The sequence below is a fragment of the Geotrypetes seraphini genome, chromosome 1, assembly GCF_902459505.1.
Source record: "Geotrypetes seraphini chromosome 1, aGeoSer1.1, whole genome shotgun sequence".
Classification (NCBI taxonomy): domain Eukaryota; kingdom Metazoa; phylum Chordata; class Amphibia; order Gymnophiona; family Dermophiidae; genus Geotrypetes; species Geotrypetes seraphini.
Genome location: NC_047084.1, coordinates 454,256,628 through 454,275,139, shown reverse-complemented (window position 1 = coordinate 454,275,139; position 18,512 = coordinate 454,256,628). Strand labels below are relative to the sequence as shown.

At 45.8% G+C, this 18,512-nt stretch overlaps 1 protein-coding gene across 2 annotated transcripts in view; it reads right to left on the bottom strand.

Annotated features, from left to right (window-relative positions):
* The window catches only part of FAM120C (family with sequence similarity 120C), a 183,763-nt gene that overhangs the window by 144,709 nt on the left and 20,542 nt on the right, over positions 1 to 18,512 (bottom strand). For both annotated transcript variants that reach the window (XM_033921801.1, XM_033921812.1), the window contains exon 2: positions 5,265 to 5,511. In XM_033921801.1, coding sequence (XP_033777692.1) covers positions 5,265 to 5,511 — 247 coding nt within the window. The remainder of the gene's footprint in view (positions 1 to 5,264; positions 5,512 to 18,512) is intronic.

Below are 18,512 nucleotides of genomic sequence, written 5' to 3'. Positions count from 1 at the left end.
AGGGATTCGGTGCTGAAGCTGAGTCTGAAGCCATATTGGTAGGGATGGAGGATGGAGAATCTCTCTAGGTAAGAAGAGAGCTGGGTGGCGACTATGGCTTCTAGCAGTTTAGTTAGGAGAGGGATATTTGCTATGGGGCGGTAGTTAGATGGTAAGGAAGGGTTGAGATCGGCTCTTTTCAGAAGAGGGGACAAGGCAATGTGTCCCATTTCTGTGGAGAACAGGCCCGATAGTAAAGCAGAATTTAAAAGCTTGGTAAGGGAGGAGATGGCCTGCGCGGGAATGTTTTCGTAAAGGTAGGAAGGGAAAGGATCCAAGATGCAATTGCAGGATTTCAGTTTGAAACAGAGTTTAGAGATCTGGGATTCAGATACAAGTTCAAAGGCAGTCCAGGATCTATCAGCAGGGATAGGGTTGGAGTCGTTGGGAGGCAGACTGCTGGGGGGAAAGAACTCCGTAAGGTAGTAATCTTTTCATTGAAAAATTTAGCTAGGTCCTTAACTTGACAACTGAATTTTAATGCCAAAAAATGTAAAGTGATGCACCTTGGTAGCAGAAATCCATGCAAAACATACACCCTAAATGGTGAAAACTTAACAAGAACTGTAGCAGAACGGGAATTGGGAGTAATCATCCGGGAAGACATGAAAGCTGCCAATCAGGTGGAGAAAGCTTCAGCAAAGGCTAGACAAATGCTGGGTTGCATCAGAAGGAGCTTTATCAGCCGAAAGCCTGAAGTTATACTACCGTTATACAGATCCAAGGTGAGACCTCACCTGGAGTATTGTGTTCAGTTTTGGAGGCCACATTATCTAAAGGACGTGAAGAGAATGGAGTCAATTCAGCGAATGGCCACTAGGATGGTCTCAGGAGTTAAAGATCTCCCATATGAAGAACGTCTGAGCAGGCTGTGCTTATATTCTCTCGAAGAGCACAGAGAAAGGGGTGACATGATAGAAACATTCAAAAACATCACGGACCGCATTGAGGTGGAGGAAGAAATCTTTTTTCTTACCAGTCCCACGGCGACTAGAGGACATCCGCTAAAGCTCAGAGGGGGAAGATTTCATGGGGACAACAGGAAATACTTCTTCACCGAAAGGGTAATTGATCGATGGAATGGTCTTCCAAGTCAGGTAATCGAGGCCAGCAACACACTCGACTTCAAGGGACGATGGGACAGACAGGTGGGGTCGCTCCAGAGGAATGCTTAATAGATGAGAGGGAGGGAGGGTTCTTGGGTGGGCAGACTTGTTGGGCCGTCGGCCCTTTTCTGCCGTCATACTCTATGTTTCCTGATTGACATGGAAAGCTGAGACCACCTAATATGGAAGATGTAATATATGCTTGGAATAAATCAATATTGAAACTATTAGATGAGCTTGCTCCAGTTCAGTCTCACCTCATATCCCAATGGAAGCAAAACAATCCATGGTTTTCCTCGGAACTTAAATTAATCAAGAAATAACTTTGTTCTTTGAAAAGGCGATGGAGACATGGTAAAACCTCAACTAATCTTAGGGCTCCTTTTACTAAGCTGTGCTAGCGGTTTTCGCTAACGCCTCCATAGAGCTGGCATTAGTTTTTCCGCGTAATACGAGGGTTAGCATGTGCTAATCTTCAGCGCGCGCTAAAAATGCTACCTTAGCTTAGTAAAAGGAGCCCTTAATCTTTATAAGGAACATGCCATTTTCTACAAAACAAAAATACTTCAGGCAAAATTCAATTATTTCTCTAAAAAAATATCTATGGCAAAAAACACAGCAACACTTTTCAAGATCATTTGTGCTTTGACCTAAAAAAAAAAAAAAAAAAAACACACGATAAACCTGATGTTTCTCAATTGCCATCAGCTCAATCATTGGCAGATTATTTCTCAGGGAAAATTTCAAAAATTAGATCATCTCTTCAGTCTTCAGTTTATTTAAACACTGCCATTCCATCTTCCCAAAACTTCACATCATCCAACATATTGTGCTTGAAATGTTCTAGGTTCAGGATTCCCTCATTAATGGAGATTCAACAAACCATCCCCCCTCATATTCTGAAGTGTCACTTTCCAATATTCGGCCCACATATACTCAATTTCATTCAAACTAGTCCCATTACTAGTACTATACCTAAGCAATGGAAAGAAGCAATTGTTTTTCCTACAATGAAAGAAAACAAAGTCAGAGCAGCGAAGATTTCCAATTGTCGCCCCATCTCTAATATCCCATTTTTAGCCAAACTTACAGAAAAGATTATTTTCACCCAACTTTCCAACTTTATTGAACAAACGTCCTTCATCCTAATCAGACAGGTTTCCGTAAACATCACTCAACAGAACTGTCTTTGATATGGCTGACCACCAACCTTATTTACCACCAGGATCATCATACATCAGTTCTACTTATTTCATTGATTTATCATCGGCCTTCGATACTATAGACCACCAATTATTAATTTGCAGGCTTCAGGATATAGAGATCACTAATCAAGTTTAGACTGGTTTAAAATCATACTTTAAAGATCGCTCCTCAAAAGTAATGTCACTGCCTACCGCCGTATTGAAAAGAACTCCCAAGTGTGGGCGTCAGATAACTCTTCCTGTAGTTGACAATCCAACCCAGCTCTTCCAGAACCTGGAGCACCTGTTCCACCGTGTGTTGTCCCTCTGCCAAAGCAGTAGCTCTGATCAACCAGTTGTCTAGATAAGGGTGAACCTGCAACCCCATCTTCCTCAAATGAGCCGCCACCACCACCATCAGGAAATCATCTAATTCCTTCTTGAATCCCAATATCGTACTCTGACCTATCACACCCTCTGGAAGCGTGTTCCAGGTGTCCACCACCCTTTGGGTGAAGAAGAACTTCCTAGCATTGGTTCTGAATCTGTCCCCTCTTAACTTTTCCGAATGCCCTCTCGTTTTTGTAGTATTCAAAAGTTTGAAGAATCTGTCCCTCTCCACTTTCTCTAAGCCCTTCATGATCTTGTAAGTCTCTATCATGTCCCCTCTAAGCCTCCGCTTCTCTAGGGAAAAGAGCCCCAGTTTCTCTAGTCTTTCAGCATATGAAAGGTTTTCCATACCTTTTATCAATCTCGTCGCTCTTTTCTGTACCCTCTCGAGTACTGCCATATCTTTCTTAAGGTACAGCAACCAATATTGGACGCATTACTCCAGATGCGGGCGCACCATCGCCTGATACAACCGCAGGATAACTTCCTTCGTTCTGGTTGTAATACCTTTCTTGATTATACCTACAATCTATTCGCCTTCTTAGAGGCTGCTGCGCACTGTGCCGACGGCTTCATTGTTTTGTCCACCAGTACCCCTAAGTCCCTCTCTAGGCTACTTTCACCCATTACCAGCCCTCCCATTGTATAGCAGTACATCGGGTTTCTGTTTCTTACATGCAAGACTTTACATTTCTCCAAGTTAAAGTTCATCTGCCATTTATTCACCCACTCTTCAAGTTTGTTCAGGTCCCTTTGTAAATCTTTGCAGTCCTCTTTAGTCCTAATTCCACTAAATAGTTTGGTGTCAATTTTATAACTTTGCACTTCGTCCCTGTTTCTAGATCATTTATAAATACATTGAACAGCAGCGGCCCGAGCACCGACCTCTGCGGAACTCCACTCATGACCCTTCTCCAATCTGAGTAGTGGCCCTTCACTCCTACCCTCTGCTTTCTTCCCGCCAAACAATCTTTGATCCATCTATGTATGTCTCCTTCCACCCCATGGTTCTTCAGTTTCTGTAGTAGGCGTTCATGGGGTACCTTGTCAAAGGCTTTTTGAAAATCCAAGTATATGATGTCAATGGGGTCCCCTTTGTCCATTTGTTTGTTAATTCCTTCGAAGAAGTGCAATAAGTTTGTTAGGCACGATCTTCCCTTGCAGAAGCCATGTTGGCTTGTTCTCACCAGTTTATTCCTTTCTAGATGCTCATCGATGCTGTTTTTTATCAGTGCTTCCGCCATCTTCCCTGGAACCAAAGTCAGACTTACCGGTCTATAGTTCCCCGGGTCACCTCTCGATCCTTTTTTAAAGATAGGCGTAACATTAGCTATCTTCCAATCCTCCACATGGTGCAAGTACACTCCAAAAGTGCTAAATTTGCACAAATTTTGTATGAGTTCAGTATATCAGACCCTAAGGACTCCATCCCAGCAAGTTTCCTGGCAAAAAACTGAGTTTTGAAAAAGCAAAGAGAAGATGAAAAAAAGATTGTAAAAAATCCAAGATGGGTGCCAGCACCAAATTCACGCCAAAAACGCGATAAACACACTTCCTGAAAATAAAAAAACACCAAATTTTGGATTTACACAGGGGAACACTTCAAACCTCAGAAAACCCCTCAAAAACAACATTTGGAAATCGCTGTTTTAGAGCTTGTCAGCTCTGGCTGTACTCACCATTACAGAGACCCTGGACTGCACCTGCTTCTAGCTCTGATCAGTAGCCGGTCAGAATTCACTGTTACAATGCTGGGAAAACTTTCTACAAGCTGATCTTCGGGCTGCCAGTCAAACTCCACCGTCTGATTATGCCTTCAACTCTGCGCAGAGTGGAGAATGGGCAGAGGCGCAAAAACACAGCCGGCACGCTGCAGGACACCACTGAGCCCCCATAAGCATGCCAAAATAGTCTGCACTTGAACCCCGTGCAATGGAAGATGAGACGACTTCAGGGATGGTCCTGAGCTCCAAGGAATCTTATGTAGACTGGCTAACAGGGATCGGCCCGTCAGCTACAGATTGAAGTCTGAAAATTCACCAGCAGGCAGAGCCTCCAAAGCACATTGACCTCAAAGATACCCGCAAAGGGAACAAAACTATGTCAAATTAAAATGATAAAACTGAGGAGAGCAGACACACAGAACTGCAGACTGAGCTGTGAAGTACACTGAGGCATAGTGAAAAATCCAGAGTGGATTTCTTCTGCAGTCCAAGCGAGCATGGGGAATGTCTCACCTATTGCACTGGAATAAGAATTTCCCATTCTTGACAGATACTTCCCTACCAACAAGAAGGTTCCAAACAAGTAAACAATATAGAATCATGCATTATGCAATAAATTAAAGCAGTATTATTCCATTGATTGCCAAAATGTTCAATCAGGAATGTTTTTAAAGGCTAAATATTTTGTACTACTTTTGGTATCACAAAGAAGCTGCATGAATACTTAACTGCAACAGAACTGAGTGCAGCTGGAAAGATATAAAAATATGGTCAGACAAGCATTCAAAAAGCATTTCTGGTGCCCACCCTTCTCTGCCTACCCAACAGCGCAGCAAAGATGGGAAAGTTGATGAGCTTCAGACCCAGCTGCTTGGCTACCTCCTGCATAAGGAACTGATTGGTAGTAAGATTCTTGCCATTCCAGCTCAACTTCAGAGCATGCGAACTGTAGTAAGATGGGATATTGCAGAGTGCATACTCTGAATTGTGGGCAATAAGGCCATGGAAACCATTCTCACGGAAAAAGGAAACAACTTCCAGGTGATGGTCCTCCAGTGTCTGAAACACCTGCAAAGAAAAAAAGTGTCAAGATCAATGACAATATCTTATAAATCAGTGCTAAACTATTAAACCACTCCAAGTTGCAACATCATGACAGATGACTGAGAATTTCCATTCCTGTTTCATTTCAATCCCCTTCCGTCTGTAACTAATCAGTTTTACTGTTTTCCTAATGGAGAATTAAATGTTAAAATAAAGGAGTAGGCACATACAAAAGTAGGAAAAGAAATGCAATGAGACCCTTTCCAGCTACACAAATCACAAACCATAGCATTTACTATCGACAGATGGTGTGTGTGCGCCTACATACATACACAACACATTAAATATATAAAGAGATTATGTTCTTACCTTGATAATACCTTTTCCAGTAGATAGGTGTGTCATTCTGGACAAGCGGGTTATCTCCCCATGGCATTGAATCATATGCAGAAGGAATCCACTCCAGAAATTTTCTGCGATCCTCTTACTTCAATGGGAGCTCCACTGCCACCTACAGCTAGTTCTCAAACTTTGAACAGCTCCCCCAAGACTAGGTGAAGTAAGGAAGTGGGAAACTTCCCAAACAGTTCTGCTCTAACAAAGTAACAACCAAATGCCAACAGAAGCATCAAAGGAGCTCAGGTAGGACCCCTGTAGACTCTAGAAACATATTATACAGTATTCTTCAGGGCTCAAAGGGCCGACTAGCATCCAAGATAACTACTTGAAGAAGATCAATCAGAAAGAAACAGCAGGCAGTAGAGCTGCCTGATTCAGGGAAAATTGTTTCGATTCAATTTGCCCTATTGAATTGATTTTTCAATTCAATTTCAATGACACAGTTTTTAAAGTTGAATCAATTTTTATTGTAAAATTAAACAAGCTTTAATACACAGTCAATGCTAATAGAAAATCATGGGCTAGATGCACAAAGATGGCGACTTGATCGCTGTTGGCCAATTCTCTGGTCGATTCTCCCAACAGTGATCGATGTACTGTCAAGTTTTAATGCAAATTATTTGCATGCAAACATGACTGATTCAATCGCTCAGTGAGCGACTGACAGATGCACAGAGTCCTAAGAGCAGTGACAGGGAAAGCAGCCTCCTGTCACTGCTGTTAGGGCTTCTGTTTGTTTGGGTTTTTTTAAAGCACAGATGTGCATGTGCTAAATATGCACAATCTGTCCCATTAAACGAAACAGAAAAAAGCCCCCTCCCCCCTGCGTCACCGCCTCCCCCCAAACCAAAAAAAAAAAATTTGATAGGAGGGATGCCCACTCCCTCCTGCCACCGTACGCTCCTGCTTCCCCCCCACCAACCAAAAAAAAATGGCAGGAGGGATGCCCACTCCCTCCTGCCACTGGAAAACCCCCACCATCAGTCCCCTTCCATCAGCCCCGGTACCTTTAAGTCGGGAGCAGGAGGAGTGCTCAGTCAGTCCCTCCCGCTCCTCCGCCAGCTGCAATGCGGGCCTTAGGCCCCTCACCTTAGGAGGGATCTTAGGCACCTGAGCCAATCAGAGACTCCCTTAGGGATACAGAGGGAGCCTAAGGGAGTCCCTGATTGGCTCAGACGTCTAAGACAGGTCTAGAGCAATCGGATTTTACAATCGATAAAACCAGATGCTAAATAGCCAAGTGATGTTAGTGCATCAATCGCTTGGCTATTTTGCATGGGGTTTTACTAATTTGAATGGATCGGATAATGGGAGGACAGCATTGGGGAATCTGATTGCTAAACTGGTCAAACTGGTTTAGTGATGATCATTACACGATCGGTAAGTTTTGTGCATCCCCAGAATGTCCTTTTCATACACACAGAACACAGATACACCCTGCCCAGTATGGAATAAGTAATCACAAATTAAAGACATAAATATGTAGACAAAAGTTAAACTAACCTCCCCCCTACAAAACTGTAGCACGTTTTTTTGTGCAGGCTGCAGCAGTAATAGCTCCAATGCTCATAGGAATTCTATGAGCATCGGAGCTGTTACTGTCGCAGCCATCGTTAAAAACCACACTACATTTTTGTAAAATGGTAGGGGGGGTTAAACAGCCAAGAAGCCAGACTCTGTATACAATGCAATACCACAGAAACAGTAACACATGTCCCATAATACTGTGCAAAATATAAATATAGCAGATGTAAATCTGAAAAAAAAAATGACAAAAAAAAATCACTTTATAAATTAACAAATGGAAAATAAGAAAATGTCATTTTATTGGACTAATCCATTTTTAAATTAGCTTTCAAAGGCCAAACTTCATTCTTCAGGTCAGTAGGGTATATTGCTGTTACAGTATCATATTTTGACCTGGTTAGGAGAAAATGTATTAGAATTAGTCTAATAAGAAGAGATTCAAGATGGCGGCAATATAGACGACCGCATTAACAACGCAACTCTAGTTTGCACAAATTTACCTGCGGGCAGTGTGCTGTTTGACTGTACAGATAGAGAATGACACAGTGGCAGTTACCTGCGGGTAGCCGCGGGTAACCCACCGAAACAGTGTGGGGGAAAAAGCACAGTTACTTACCGTAACAGGTGTTATCCAGGGACAACAGGCAGATATTCTCTACATGTGGGTGACGTCATCCACGGAGCCCTGTCGCGGACAGCTTTTCAAGCAAACTTGATTGAAGATCTCAAAGTTTGCTAGTGCTGCCCACGCATGTGTGTGCCTTCCTGCTCCACTAGAGGGCGCATCCCCTCCTCATGGTCTTCAGTTCAGATAGCTAGCAAAGAAGCCAACCTCGGGGAGGTGGGAGGGTTGTGAGAATATCTGCCTGCCATCCCTGGATAACACCTGTTACAGTAAGTAACTGTGCTTTATCCCAGGACAAGCAGGCAGCATATTCTCTACATGTGGGTGACCTCCAAGCTAACCAAAAAGGGACGGAGGGAAAGTTGGCAATTTATGAAAACAGATTACGCAAAACCGACTGGCCAAACTGGCCGTCACACCTGGAAAAGGCATCCCGACAGTAGTGAGAGGGGAAGGTATGAACCGAAGACCAAGTGGCAGCCTTGCAGACCTCTTCAATAGGCGTGGACCTGAGGAAAGCGACAGACGCTGCCATTGCTTGGACTCTATGTCCCGTGACCCGACCTTGCAGTGAGAGACAAGCCTGAGCGTAGCAAAAGGAAATACAAGCAGACAACCAGTTGGACAAATGCGCTTGGAAACAGGACGGCCCAACCGATTAGGATCAAAAGAGAGGAAAAGATGAGGCGCGGACTGATGAGAATCGGTGCGTCGCAGGTAAAAGGCCAATGCCCTCATATAGTCAAGTGAAGCGCCACCTTACCAGGATGCGAGTAGGGCTTCAGAAAAAACACCGGAAGAACAATGGACATGTTGAGAGGAACCAAGCTGTTAAGTGTAGAGACTGCAGATTGGAATGCAACAGCGAACCCCGACTCTGAGACAGCAGAGAAGGAAACACGGGAAGAAGCAGAGGCTCCCTGACACTGAGCTGGAGGAGCAGGGAGAACCACGGCTGCCGGGGCCACCAAGGCGCTATCAAGATCATGGTGGCGTGGACCGACTTGAGATGCACCAGCGCCCTGAGAATCAGAGGAAAGGGAGGGAATGCATAGAGGAACCCTTCCGTCCAAATGAGAAGGAAAGCATCCGCCTCGAGACGATCCGGGGAGTACACCCTTGAGCAGAAACGAGGCAACTTGTGATGGAAGGACGAAGTGAACAGATCTATCTGTGGAGTCCCCCACCGAACAAACACCTGCCGAAGAATGTGGGCATGGAGCGACCATTCGTGCGGCTGAAGAAGGCGACTCAACTTGTCCGCCAGACAATTCTGCTCGCCCTGGATATACACCGCCGGGAGAAAGAAGTTGTGGCATAACGCCCACTGCCAAAGATGAAGGGCTTCCCTGCAAAGCGACAGGGAACCTGTACCCCCTTGCTTGTTCACATAATACATCGCCACCTGGGTGTCCGTACACACCAGGACCACGCAATCCTGCAACAAATGACGAAAGGCCACCACGGCATTGAAAATGGCCCGGAGCTCCAGCAAGATGATGAGGTATCGACGGTCCGCACTCGACCAAAGACCCTGAGTCTGAAGGCCGTCGAGGTGCGCCCCCCAAATGTTCGCAGAGAAGTCCGTCGTCAGAACCTTCTGATGCGGGGATACGAGAAAGAGAAAGCCTCTGGACAGATTGGAAGAGTTGGCCCATCGAGGGAGTCACCGCAATGTTCCCTGACAGGAGCTGAAGACGTCGAGGCACAGAGCCCCAGTCAACGCCGAGGCACGCGGCCCCAGGCGACGTCGAGGCACAAGGCCTCAGGCGACGTCGAGGCACAAAGCCTCAGTCGACGTCGAGGCACCAAACCCCAGGCGACGTCGCTCAGCCGAAGTCCGTCGAGGGTTCTGAAGATGGCACCATACCAATGAAACTGGTAATGAAGATGCAGCAGTGCGCTCCATAGTGGGCAACCTCGAAGATGAGTATTCCCATGAAAGGAGGCACGCTTCGAAGGTCTCGTAGAGGCTGGCACGACTGCACTTGATGCCTAGAATGCCTGAGACTCAGCCGGTGGCGTTACCGAGGTAACGCACCTAGAAAGAAAGAAGAGACTTACCCAAGGATGGAACCCACGAGGCACAGCAGATGGGACGCCACCGGGGATCGAGGCTATGTCAGCTCGATTCCAAAGAAGGAAAAAGGGCCCGGCCATTCTGCTCACACGAGGTGAACCCAGTGAGAGGCCAGGGGAAGAAGAAACACACAGCCGCAGCCAAACGAGGCCTAGCGGCAGGGACGAAGCCCAAGAAGGGCCTGCCAGTTTTTGGAAAACCAGCAGGAACACAACAAAAATTCTATTTTATTTTTTTTGTTTGTACAAAGAAAATACACGATCAATCAACAAACCACACAGAGACTCTGAACAAAATAAAGAAGCCGCTGTGCTAGAAAGGCACTTAGAAGAACGCAGAGAAGAGAAACAGGGCTTTCTGGCTATGCGGAAAACTAAGAACTGAAGACCACGAGGAGGGGATGCGCCCTCTAGTGGAGCTTGAAGGCACACGCATGCGTGGGCAGCACTAGCAAACTTTGAGATCTTCAATCAAGTTTGCTTGAAAAGCTGTCTGCGACGGGGCTCCGTGAACGACGTCACCCACATGTAGAGAATATGCTGCCTGCTTGTCCTGGGATAAAGTGCTCACTGCGGGCACGGGGACAAGGCAATCCACCACCCCGTGGAGCAGTGAATGGCCTTGTCCCCGCAGTTAAGGGAGGGAAGGCGCGCAGTCACTGATCGCGCACAGCCCCCTCCCTCCCTACATACGGCCAAATCTATCTTCCTCCCTCACCTTCGCGGCGCTTTAGTAAAGAAACTTACTGAAGCCAGTGAAGCCTGCCTTCCTGCAGTCGCGCGTGTAAGGGCAGAAGCTTCCACCCACATACACGCAACTGCAGGCATAGGCAGGCAATCTCCGCCGGCTTCAGTAAGTTTCTTTACTAAAGCGCTGCGAAGGTAAGGGGGAGGAAGGGAGATTGATTTGGCTTTGGGAGCCCTGACGCCCAACAAAGCTTGAGTCCAGCCAGGGACTTAAGCTAGAAAATGACACGGTGGTTATTACCCGCGGTTAGCCGTGAGTAGCCACGAGTAACCCGCCGAAACGGGGAAACAAAAAATAGTCGTCTCTGCGGGGACGGGGACAAAACCATTCACCGTCCCGTGGAGCGGTGAATGGACTTGTCTCCGCAGTAAGGCAATCAAGGATCGCGCGGTCTAGCAGCCCCCACCCGCCCGATCGCAGCGTTCCGCCATCTCTCTCCCTCCACCTCACCTTAGATGTAGAGTTTGACGGCTTTCTTTTTCGCCCAGCCACACGCATTCAAAAAGCTGCGCACGCACGGCTGCTCAAGATGATCAATCTTCTTCTCTCCTGCAACTTCCTGTTTCTGGTTGCGTCAGAGGAAAATATTGAACAAATGAGCAACCACACGTGCGCGGCTTTTTTAACACATGCGGCTAGGCAAAAAAGAAAGCCGACAAACTCTACATCTAAGGTGAGCTGGAGGGAGGGATATGGCGGAACGCTGCAATCAGTCAGGTGTCTGCTGTTTTTGTATCACTGCCTGCCTGCGCTCACATTCCAGATCCTCCTGTTGCCCATTGTACTGCAGCATCTGCATGACCATGTGCTCAGGTGGGCATTTTTAGTGTGCACAATTGACCTGATTCGAGCTATAGGTGAACATGAGGGACACGTCATTGCAAGGGATGACAAGTTAATTGATTTATTTTATGTTCTGTTTTTACTAAAGAGCAGAGGCACTGAAAAAGTTTCTCAGTGCAGTAGTAGTAGTGGCAGGACTCTCTTTTGTCTTCATGGTATTTTGCACCTTCAGCCCTCTGTCATATGGCCAACCTACCCTCTCAGCAGCAGAGCTTCAGGAGCTGCGTTGGAAAGACAGCTGGGATATCCTAGTGCGGAAGCAGTAGCTTTGATAATTTGCAGACATCTGTGTCTGCATTTCTTTGAGGGGATAAGTAAGCAATTGGACCAAGGTGACCCAGTAGACATTATATATCTAGATTTCCAAAAAGCCTTTGACAAGGTGCCCCATGAACGCTTACTGAAGAAACTGTGGAGTCACGGGGTGGAAGGGGACGTGTACAGATGGATCAAAAATTGGCTGGCGGACAGGAAGCAGAGGGTAGGAGTAAAGGGGCACTACTCTGACTGGATAGGGGTCACAAGTGGTGTTCCGCAAGGGTCAGTCCTGGGACCATTGCTGTTCAATATATTTATTAATGATCTAGAAACGGGGACAAAGTGCGAAGTTATCAAGTTCGCGGATGACACAAAACTCTCCAGCAGGGCCAGAACTGTTGAGGAATGCAAAGAATTGCAAAGCGACCTGAACAAACTGAGTGAGTGGGCAAAAAAATGGCAGATGAGCTTCAATGTGGAGAAATGTAAGGTCTTGCACATAGGGAAGGGGAACTCCATGTACAGCTATACGATGGGAGGGAGGGTACTCGGGAAAGGCAGCCAGGAAAAAGATCTGGGGGTATTGGTAGATAACACAATGAAGCCGGCGGCACAATGTGCAGCGGCCTCAAAAAAAGCGAACAGAATGTTGGGCATTATCAAAAAAGGTATCACTACCAGAACAAAAGAAGTTATCCTGCCACTGTATCGAGCAATGGTGCGCCCACATCTGGAATACTGCGTCCAATACTGGTCGCCATACCTCAAGAAGGACATGGCAATACTCGAAAGGGTCCAGAGGAGGGCAACGAGGATGATAAAGGGTATGGAGAACCTTTCGTATGCCGAACGGTTAGACAGGCTGGGGCTCTTTACCCTGGAGAAGCGGAGACTGAGAGGGGACATGATAGAAACTTATAAAATCATGAAAGACATAGAGAAGGTGGAGAGGGACAGATTCTTTAGACTAGCAGGGACAACTAAAACAAGAGGTCATTCAGAAAAACTGAGAGGAGACAGATTCATAACGAATGCAAGGAGGTTCTTCTTCACTCAGAGGGTGGTGGACACCTGGAACGCGCTTCCCGGAGAGGTAATAAGACAGAGTACAATTCTGGGGTTCAAAAAGGGACTGGATGACTTCCTGGAACCGAAGGGGATAACAGGGTACAGATAGAGGTTTACCGTACAGGACATTGAGCGAATAGGGTATGGATATTTCAGGTTAGGTAGGGAACACTTTCAGGTCATGGACCTGGGGGGCCGCCGCGGGAGCGGACTGCCGGGCACGATGGACCCCTGGTCTGACCCGGCAGAGGCAACGCTTATGTTCTTATGTGTCTGCTAGACTGCGCGCAGCTCACACTAGGAAGGAGGGAGTGAAAGGGAAAGAAATTCTGGGCCAAGGGGATGAAGAGGGAGAGAAAGAAACCCACAGCAGGAAAGAAAGGGGAGGACAGGCAGGTGAATCAAATGCTGGAAGGGGGGGGGAAGAAAGAAGGAAAGGAACTAGATGGGGTTGAAGAGAAGAGACACATTGGTATGGAAGAGGACACAGGAAGGTAACAGAAATGGAGGGGAAATTATGTGCATGGGGGAATAGGGACAGAGACATAAAGGGGACATATATGCCATGGGGATGGTATATGGACACAATGGGGGCAATGCCAGATACATAGGGGAGATATTAGAAATGGGGAAAATAGGAACACAGAAGCGAGATTTTTTGGGGACCGAGCTCGCAGGCTCCAGCGGCTTGCACAAATTACATTGATTGTAACATGCCATGAAAGTAAGAGGGAGTGAGGTAGATAGATAGGCCGCACGAGAGGAGCTGAAGGGTGGTAGAAAGGAACAGATGGTGAAGGAGGGAGGGAAGGTTAGTGGTTGAAAGGAATAGAACAAACATTGAAGGAGGGTGAAGAGGAACAGACCCTGAAGGGAAATGTGGAAGACAGAGTAGGGAGAAGACGCTGAAAGGGAAGAAGACAGATGCCAGACTATGGTGGAGCGGAGGGAAGAAGATGGGTGCCAGACCAATTGGGGGGGGTGAAGGGAGAGGCACAGTAACAGAGCAAATGGAAGACACAGAGAGAAGACACACAGTGGATGGAAGGAATTGAATGAGAAGATGAGGAAAGCAGAAACCAGACAACAAAGGTAGAAAAAAAAATTCTATTTTCTTTTTTTTTTTGCTTTAGGATAAAGTAGTATATTAGTTGTGTTGATAAAAATTTATAAACAAAGCCCTGCCAGCTCAACATCTCTTTCTCTAGTTCAGCAGCCAGAACTTTGATTTATAAGGAAGGCATAAGCTAAATATTGCAGTACTGAGGCTTATATAGATGCTGCGGGGACGGTGACGGGGCTGTGAATGGGATGGCAGTGACGGTGACGGGGCTGTGAATGGGATGGCAGTGACGGTGACGGGGCGGTGAAGGGGATGGCGGTGACGGGGCGGTGAAGGGGATGGTGGTGACAGGGCGGTGAAGGGGACGGTGAGCCAGTGACGGGGACAGATTTTTTTCCCCGTGTCATTCTCTAACTTAAGCACAAGCACATACCATATTGATCAGAGCAAACCCAGCTCCACTTGTCCTTAGTCGTCTGTTACAAGTCTGAACAGCAACAAACCTTGCACCATTTATCCGCCGCCTCATTTCCTAGCAACATCTGCCATGACTCCGCCCATCTTACATGCTACCGCCATCGATGATTTCCCTTATATGACCAATAAACATAATGATTCACTGGAACGTTTTGAGATTCAATGGAGACACGACATGCAAATCCCAGATGTCATGACGTCAAGATGGTTTGAGGCACCCACACACAAGATGGTTTGAGACGTCCTCACACACGCAACTGCAGGTACAGGCACGCAGCCTCCGACGGCTTCAGTAAGTTTCTTTACTAACACGCCGCGAAGGTAAGGGGGAGGTAGGGAGATTCTCGGGCCGCTGAAGGGCGGTGAGGTGGCGAGAAGAAAATCAATAAAAACAAGAGAAAAAGGAAGCCGATATGGTTCTCCAACCTAGTGGCTGAGAAAATAAAGGCGAAAGAGTTGGCGTTCATGAAATATAAAAAAACCCAAGAAGAGGAGAGCAGAAAGGACTACAGGGTGAAACTGAAAGAAGCCAAGAGAGAGATACGTTTGGCGAAGGCACAGGCGGAAGAACAAATGGCTAAAAATGTAAAAAAGGGACATAAAAATTTTTTCAGATATATTAGTGAAAGGAGGAAGATAAAAAATGGAATTGCTAGGCTAAAAGATGCTGGGAACAAATATGTGGAGAGTGATGAGGAGAAAGCAAATGTGCTAAACAAATACTTCTGTTCTGTGTTCACAGAAGAAAATCCTGGAGAAGGACCGAGATTGTCTGGCAAAGTTACACGAGAAAATGGAGTAGATTCTGCACCGTTCACGGAGGAGGGTGTTTATGAGCAACTTGAAAAACTGAAGGTGGACAAAGCTATGGGACCAGACGGGATCCATCCCAGGATACTAAGGGAGCTCAGAGAGGTTCTGGCGAGTCCTATTAAAGACTTGTTCAACAAATCTCTGGAGACGGGAGTGATTCCTGGGGATTGGAGGAGAGCGGATGTGGTCCCTATTCATAAAAGTGGTCACAGGGATGAAGCAGGAAACTACAGGCCGGTGAGCCTCACTTCAGTTGTTGGAAAAATAATGGAAGTGTTGCTGAAAGAAAGGATAGTGTATTTCCTTGAATCTAATGGGTTACAGGATCCGAGGCAACATGGCTTTACAAAAGGTAAATCGTGCCAAACGAACCTGATTGAATTTTTTGATTGGGTAACCAGAGAGCTGGATCGAGGACATATGCTAGATGTAATTTACTTGGATTTCAGCAAAGCCTTTGATACAGTTCCTCATAGGAGGCTGTTGAACAAACTTGAAGGGCTGAAGTTAGGACCCAAAGTGGTGAACTGGGTCAGAAACTGGCTGTCGGACAGATGCCAGAGGGTGGTGATTAATGGAAGTCGCTCGAAGAAAGGAAAGGTGACTAGTGGAGTCCCTCAGGGTTCGGTGCTGGGGCCAATCCTGTTCAATATGTATGTAAGTGACATTGCTGAAGGGTTAGAAGGAAAAGTGTGCCTTTTTGCAGATGATACCAAGATTTGTAACAGAGTAGACACCGAAGAGGGAGTGGAGAATATGAAAAAGGATCTGCAAAAGTTAGAGGAATGGTCTAATGCCTGGCAACTAAAATTCAATGCAAAGAAATGCAGAATAATGCATTTGGGGATTAATAATAGGAAGGAACCGTATATGCTGGGAGGAGAGAAGCTGATATGCACGGACGGGGAGAGGGACCTTGGGGTGATAGTGTCCGAAGATCTAAAGGCGAAAAAACAGTGTGACAAGGCAGTGGCTGCTGCCAGAAGGATTCTGGGCTGTATAAAGAGAGGCGTAGTCAGTAGAAGGAAGAAGGTGTTGATGCCCCTGTACAGGTCATTGGTGAGGCCCCACTTGGAGTATTGTGTTCAGTTTTGGAGACCGTATCTGGCGAAAGACGTAAGAAGACTTGAGGCGGTCCAGAGGAGGGTGACGAAAATGATAGGAGGCTTGCGCCAGAAGACGTATGAGGAGAGACTGGAAGCCCTGAATATGTATACCCTAGAGGAATGGAGAGACAGGGGAGATATGATTCAGACGTTCAAATACTTAAAGGGTTTTAACGTAGAACAAAATCTTTTCCAGAGAAAGGAAAATGGTAAAACCAGAGGACATAATTTGAGGTTGAGGGGTGGTAGATTCAGGGGCAATGTTAGGAAATTCTATTTTACGGAGAGGGTTGTGGATGCCTGGAATGCGCTCCCGAGAGAGGTGGTGGAGAGTAAAACTGTGACTGAGTTCAAAGAAGCGTGGGATGAATACAGAAGATTTAGAATCAGAAAATAATATTAAATATTGAACTAAGGCCAGTTACTGGGCAGACTTGCACAGTCTGTGTCTGTGTATGGCCGTTTGGTGGAAGATGGGCAGGGGAGGGCTTCAATGGCTGGGAGGGTGTAGATGGGCTGGAGTAAGTCTTAACAGAGATTTCGGCAGTTGGAACCCAAGCATAGTACCGGGTAAAGCTTTGGATTCTTGCCCAGAAATAGCTAAGAAGAAGAAAAAAAAAAAAAAAAAAATTTAAATTGAATCAGGTTGGGCAGACTGGATGGACCATTCGGGTCTTTATCTGCCGTCATCTACTATGTTACTATATGAAAGGGAAGGGTGAATGCTGTAGGGACAGGGCGGTGAAGGGGACGGGCGGTGAAGGGGACAGTGGTCTGGTGATGGGGCAGTGATGGGGACAGATTTTTTCCCCCGTGTCATTCTCTATCTACGGATGCCTCATTCTAAGAGTAAGGATACAGTGCGTCCAGACCTCTTCCCGGGGAGGACTTCCACCCCAAACCAGAGATCAATACTGGAGTATGCAGCAGCCGCCAGCGGTCCGAAGAGTTCTGGAGGGACCCCAAGCTTTTGCCAGCGGGTGGATCTTAATTCTATAGTGAGGTTATTTTGGGGTGAAAAAATTTGAATTTTCCCTGATGTCACAAGAACTACACAAGAACGGAGAAAGTTGTTTCTTGCAATGAGACCTGAAACATTAACACTTGGAGCAACATTTCTTTTGGCATATCTGTGCAAATACTTAATAAAATTTTTAGAACATACACCTTTTTCATCCCAGAGCAACTTCAATCATTCCTGGACTTGAAGAAAATGACAACCAGGATAGTTTAATAAGATCTTAAGACAGTAATGATTATGGAAATATAAGGACCTCTTACTGTTAAGCCAATTTCTTATTTTGCAATATTTGAGTTGTTCCTCACTCTTCATAGTCTTTTCCTCTGTGGTCTAAGAAAGATTTAAACTGTTTTCTTAAATTGCTTTTGTTTAAAATATTTTTCTTCTGATTTTCTTGTACAAGAGATCTCTTGTGAAGTTATGTTAAAATCTCAATAAATTAAAAAAAAAAAAAAGAATTGGTCCAATAAAAAGGTTTCTTTACTTCCATTTTCTATTTAAAAACATGTGTTGCATTTGCTAATAAAAATTATTTAAAAAAAAAAACATTTATCAATACAGCTACAATAAAGCAACAACAAAAAAATCTTTTTTCTACCTTTTGTCGTTTCTGCTTTAATCATCCTCTTCACTCTCTTCTTTCCATTCAGCATCTCTCCCTTCCATATATCTGCCTCTTCCATCCACTGTGTCCCCCATCCCTCCTTCTGTCCAGCTTTTCCCCTCTCTATCCCCTTTCTCCTCCTACACTCCTTATCCCAAGGCAAGCATCTCTCTCTTTTTTCTCTCCATTTGTGGATTTAGCAACTGTCTCACTCTTCTCTCCTCATTTCTCCCTCTCTCTCTTCCTGCTGCTGTTCCAGCTCCCCTGTCCCAGCATCTCTCTCTTTTCCTCCCCTCCATGACTTCAGCCTCTCCCACTCTTTCCCTCTGTCTTATCTAATCTCTCTCTTGTCTATCGTTTAGATTCTCGTTTGAATCGCAGGCTTTTTTTTTTC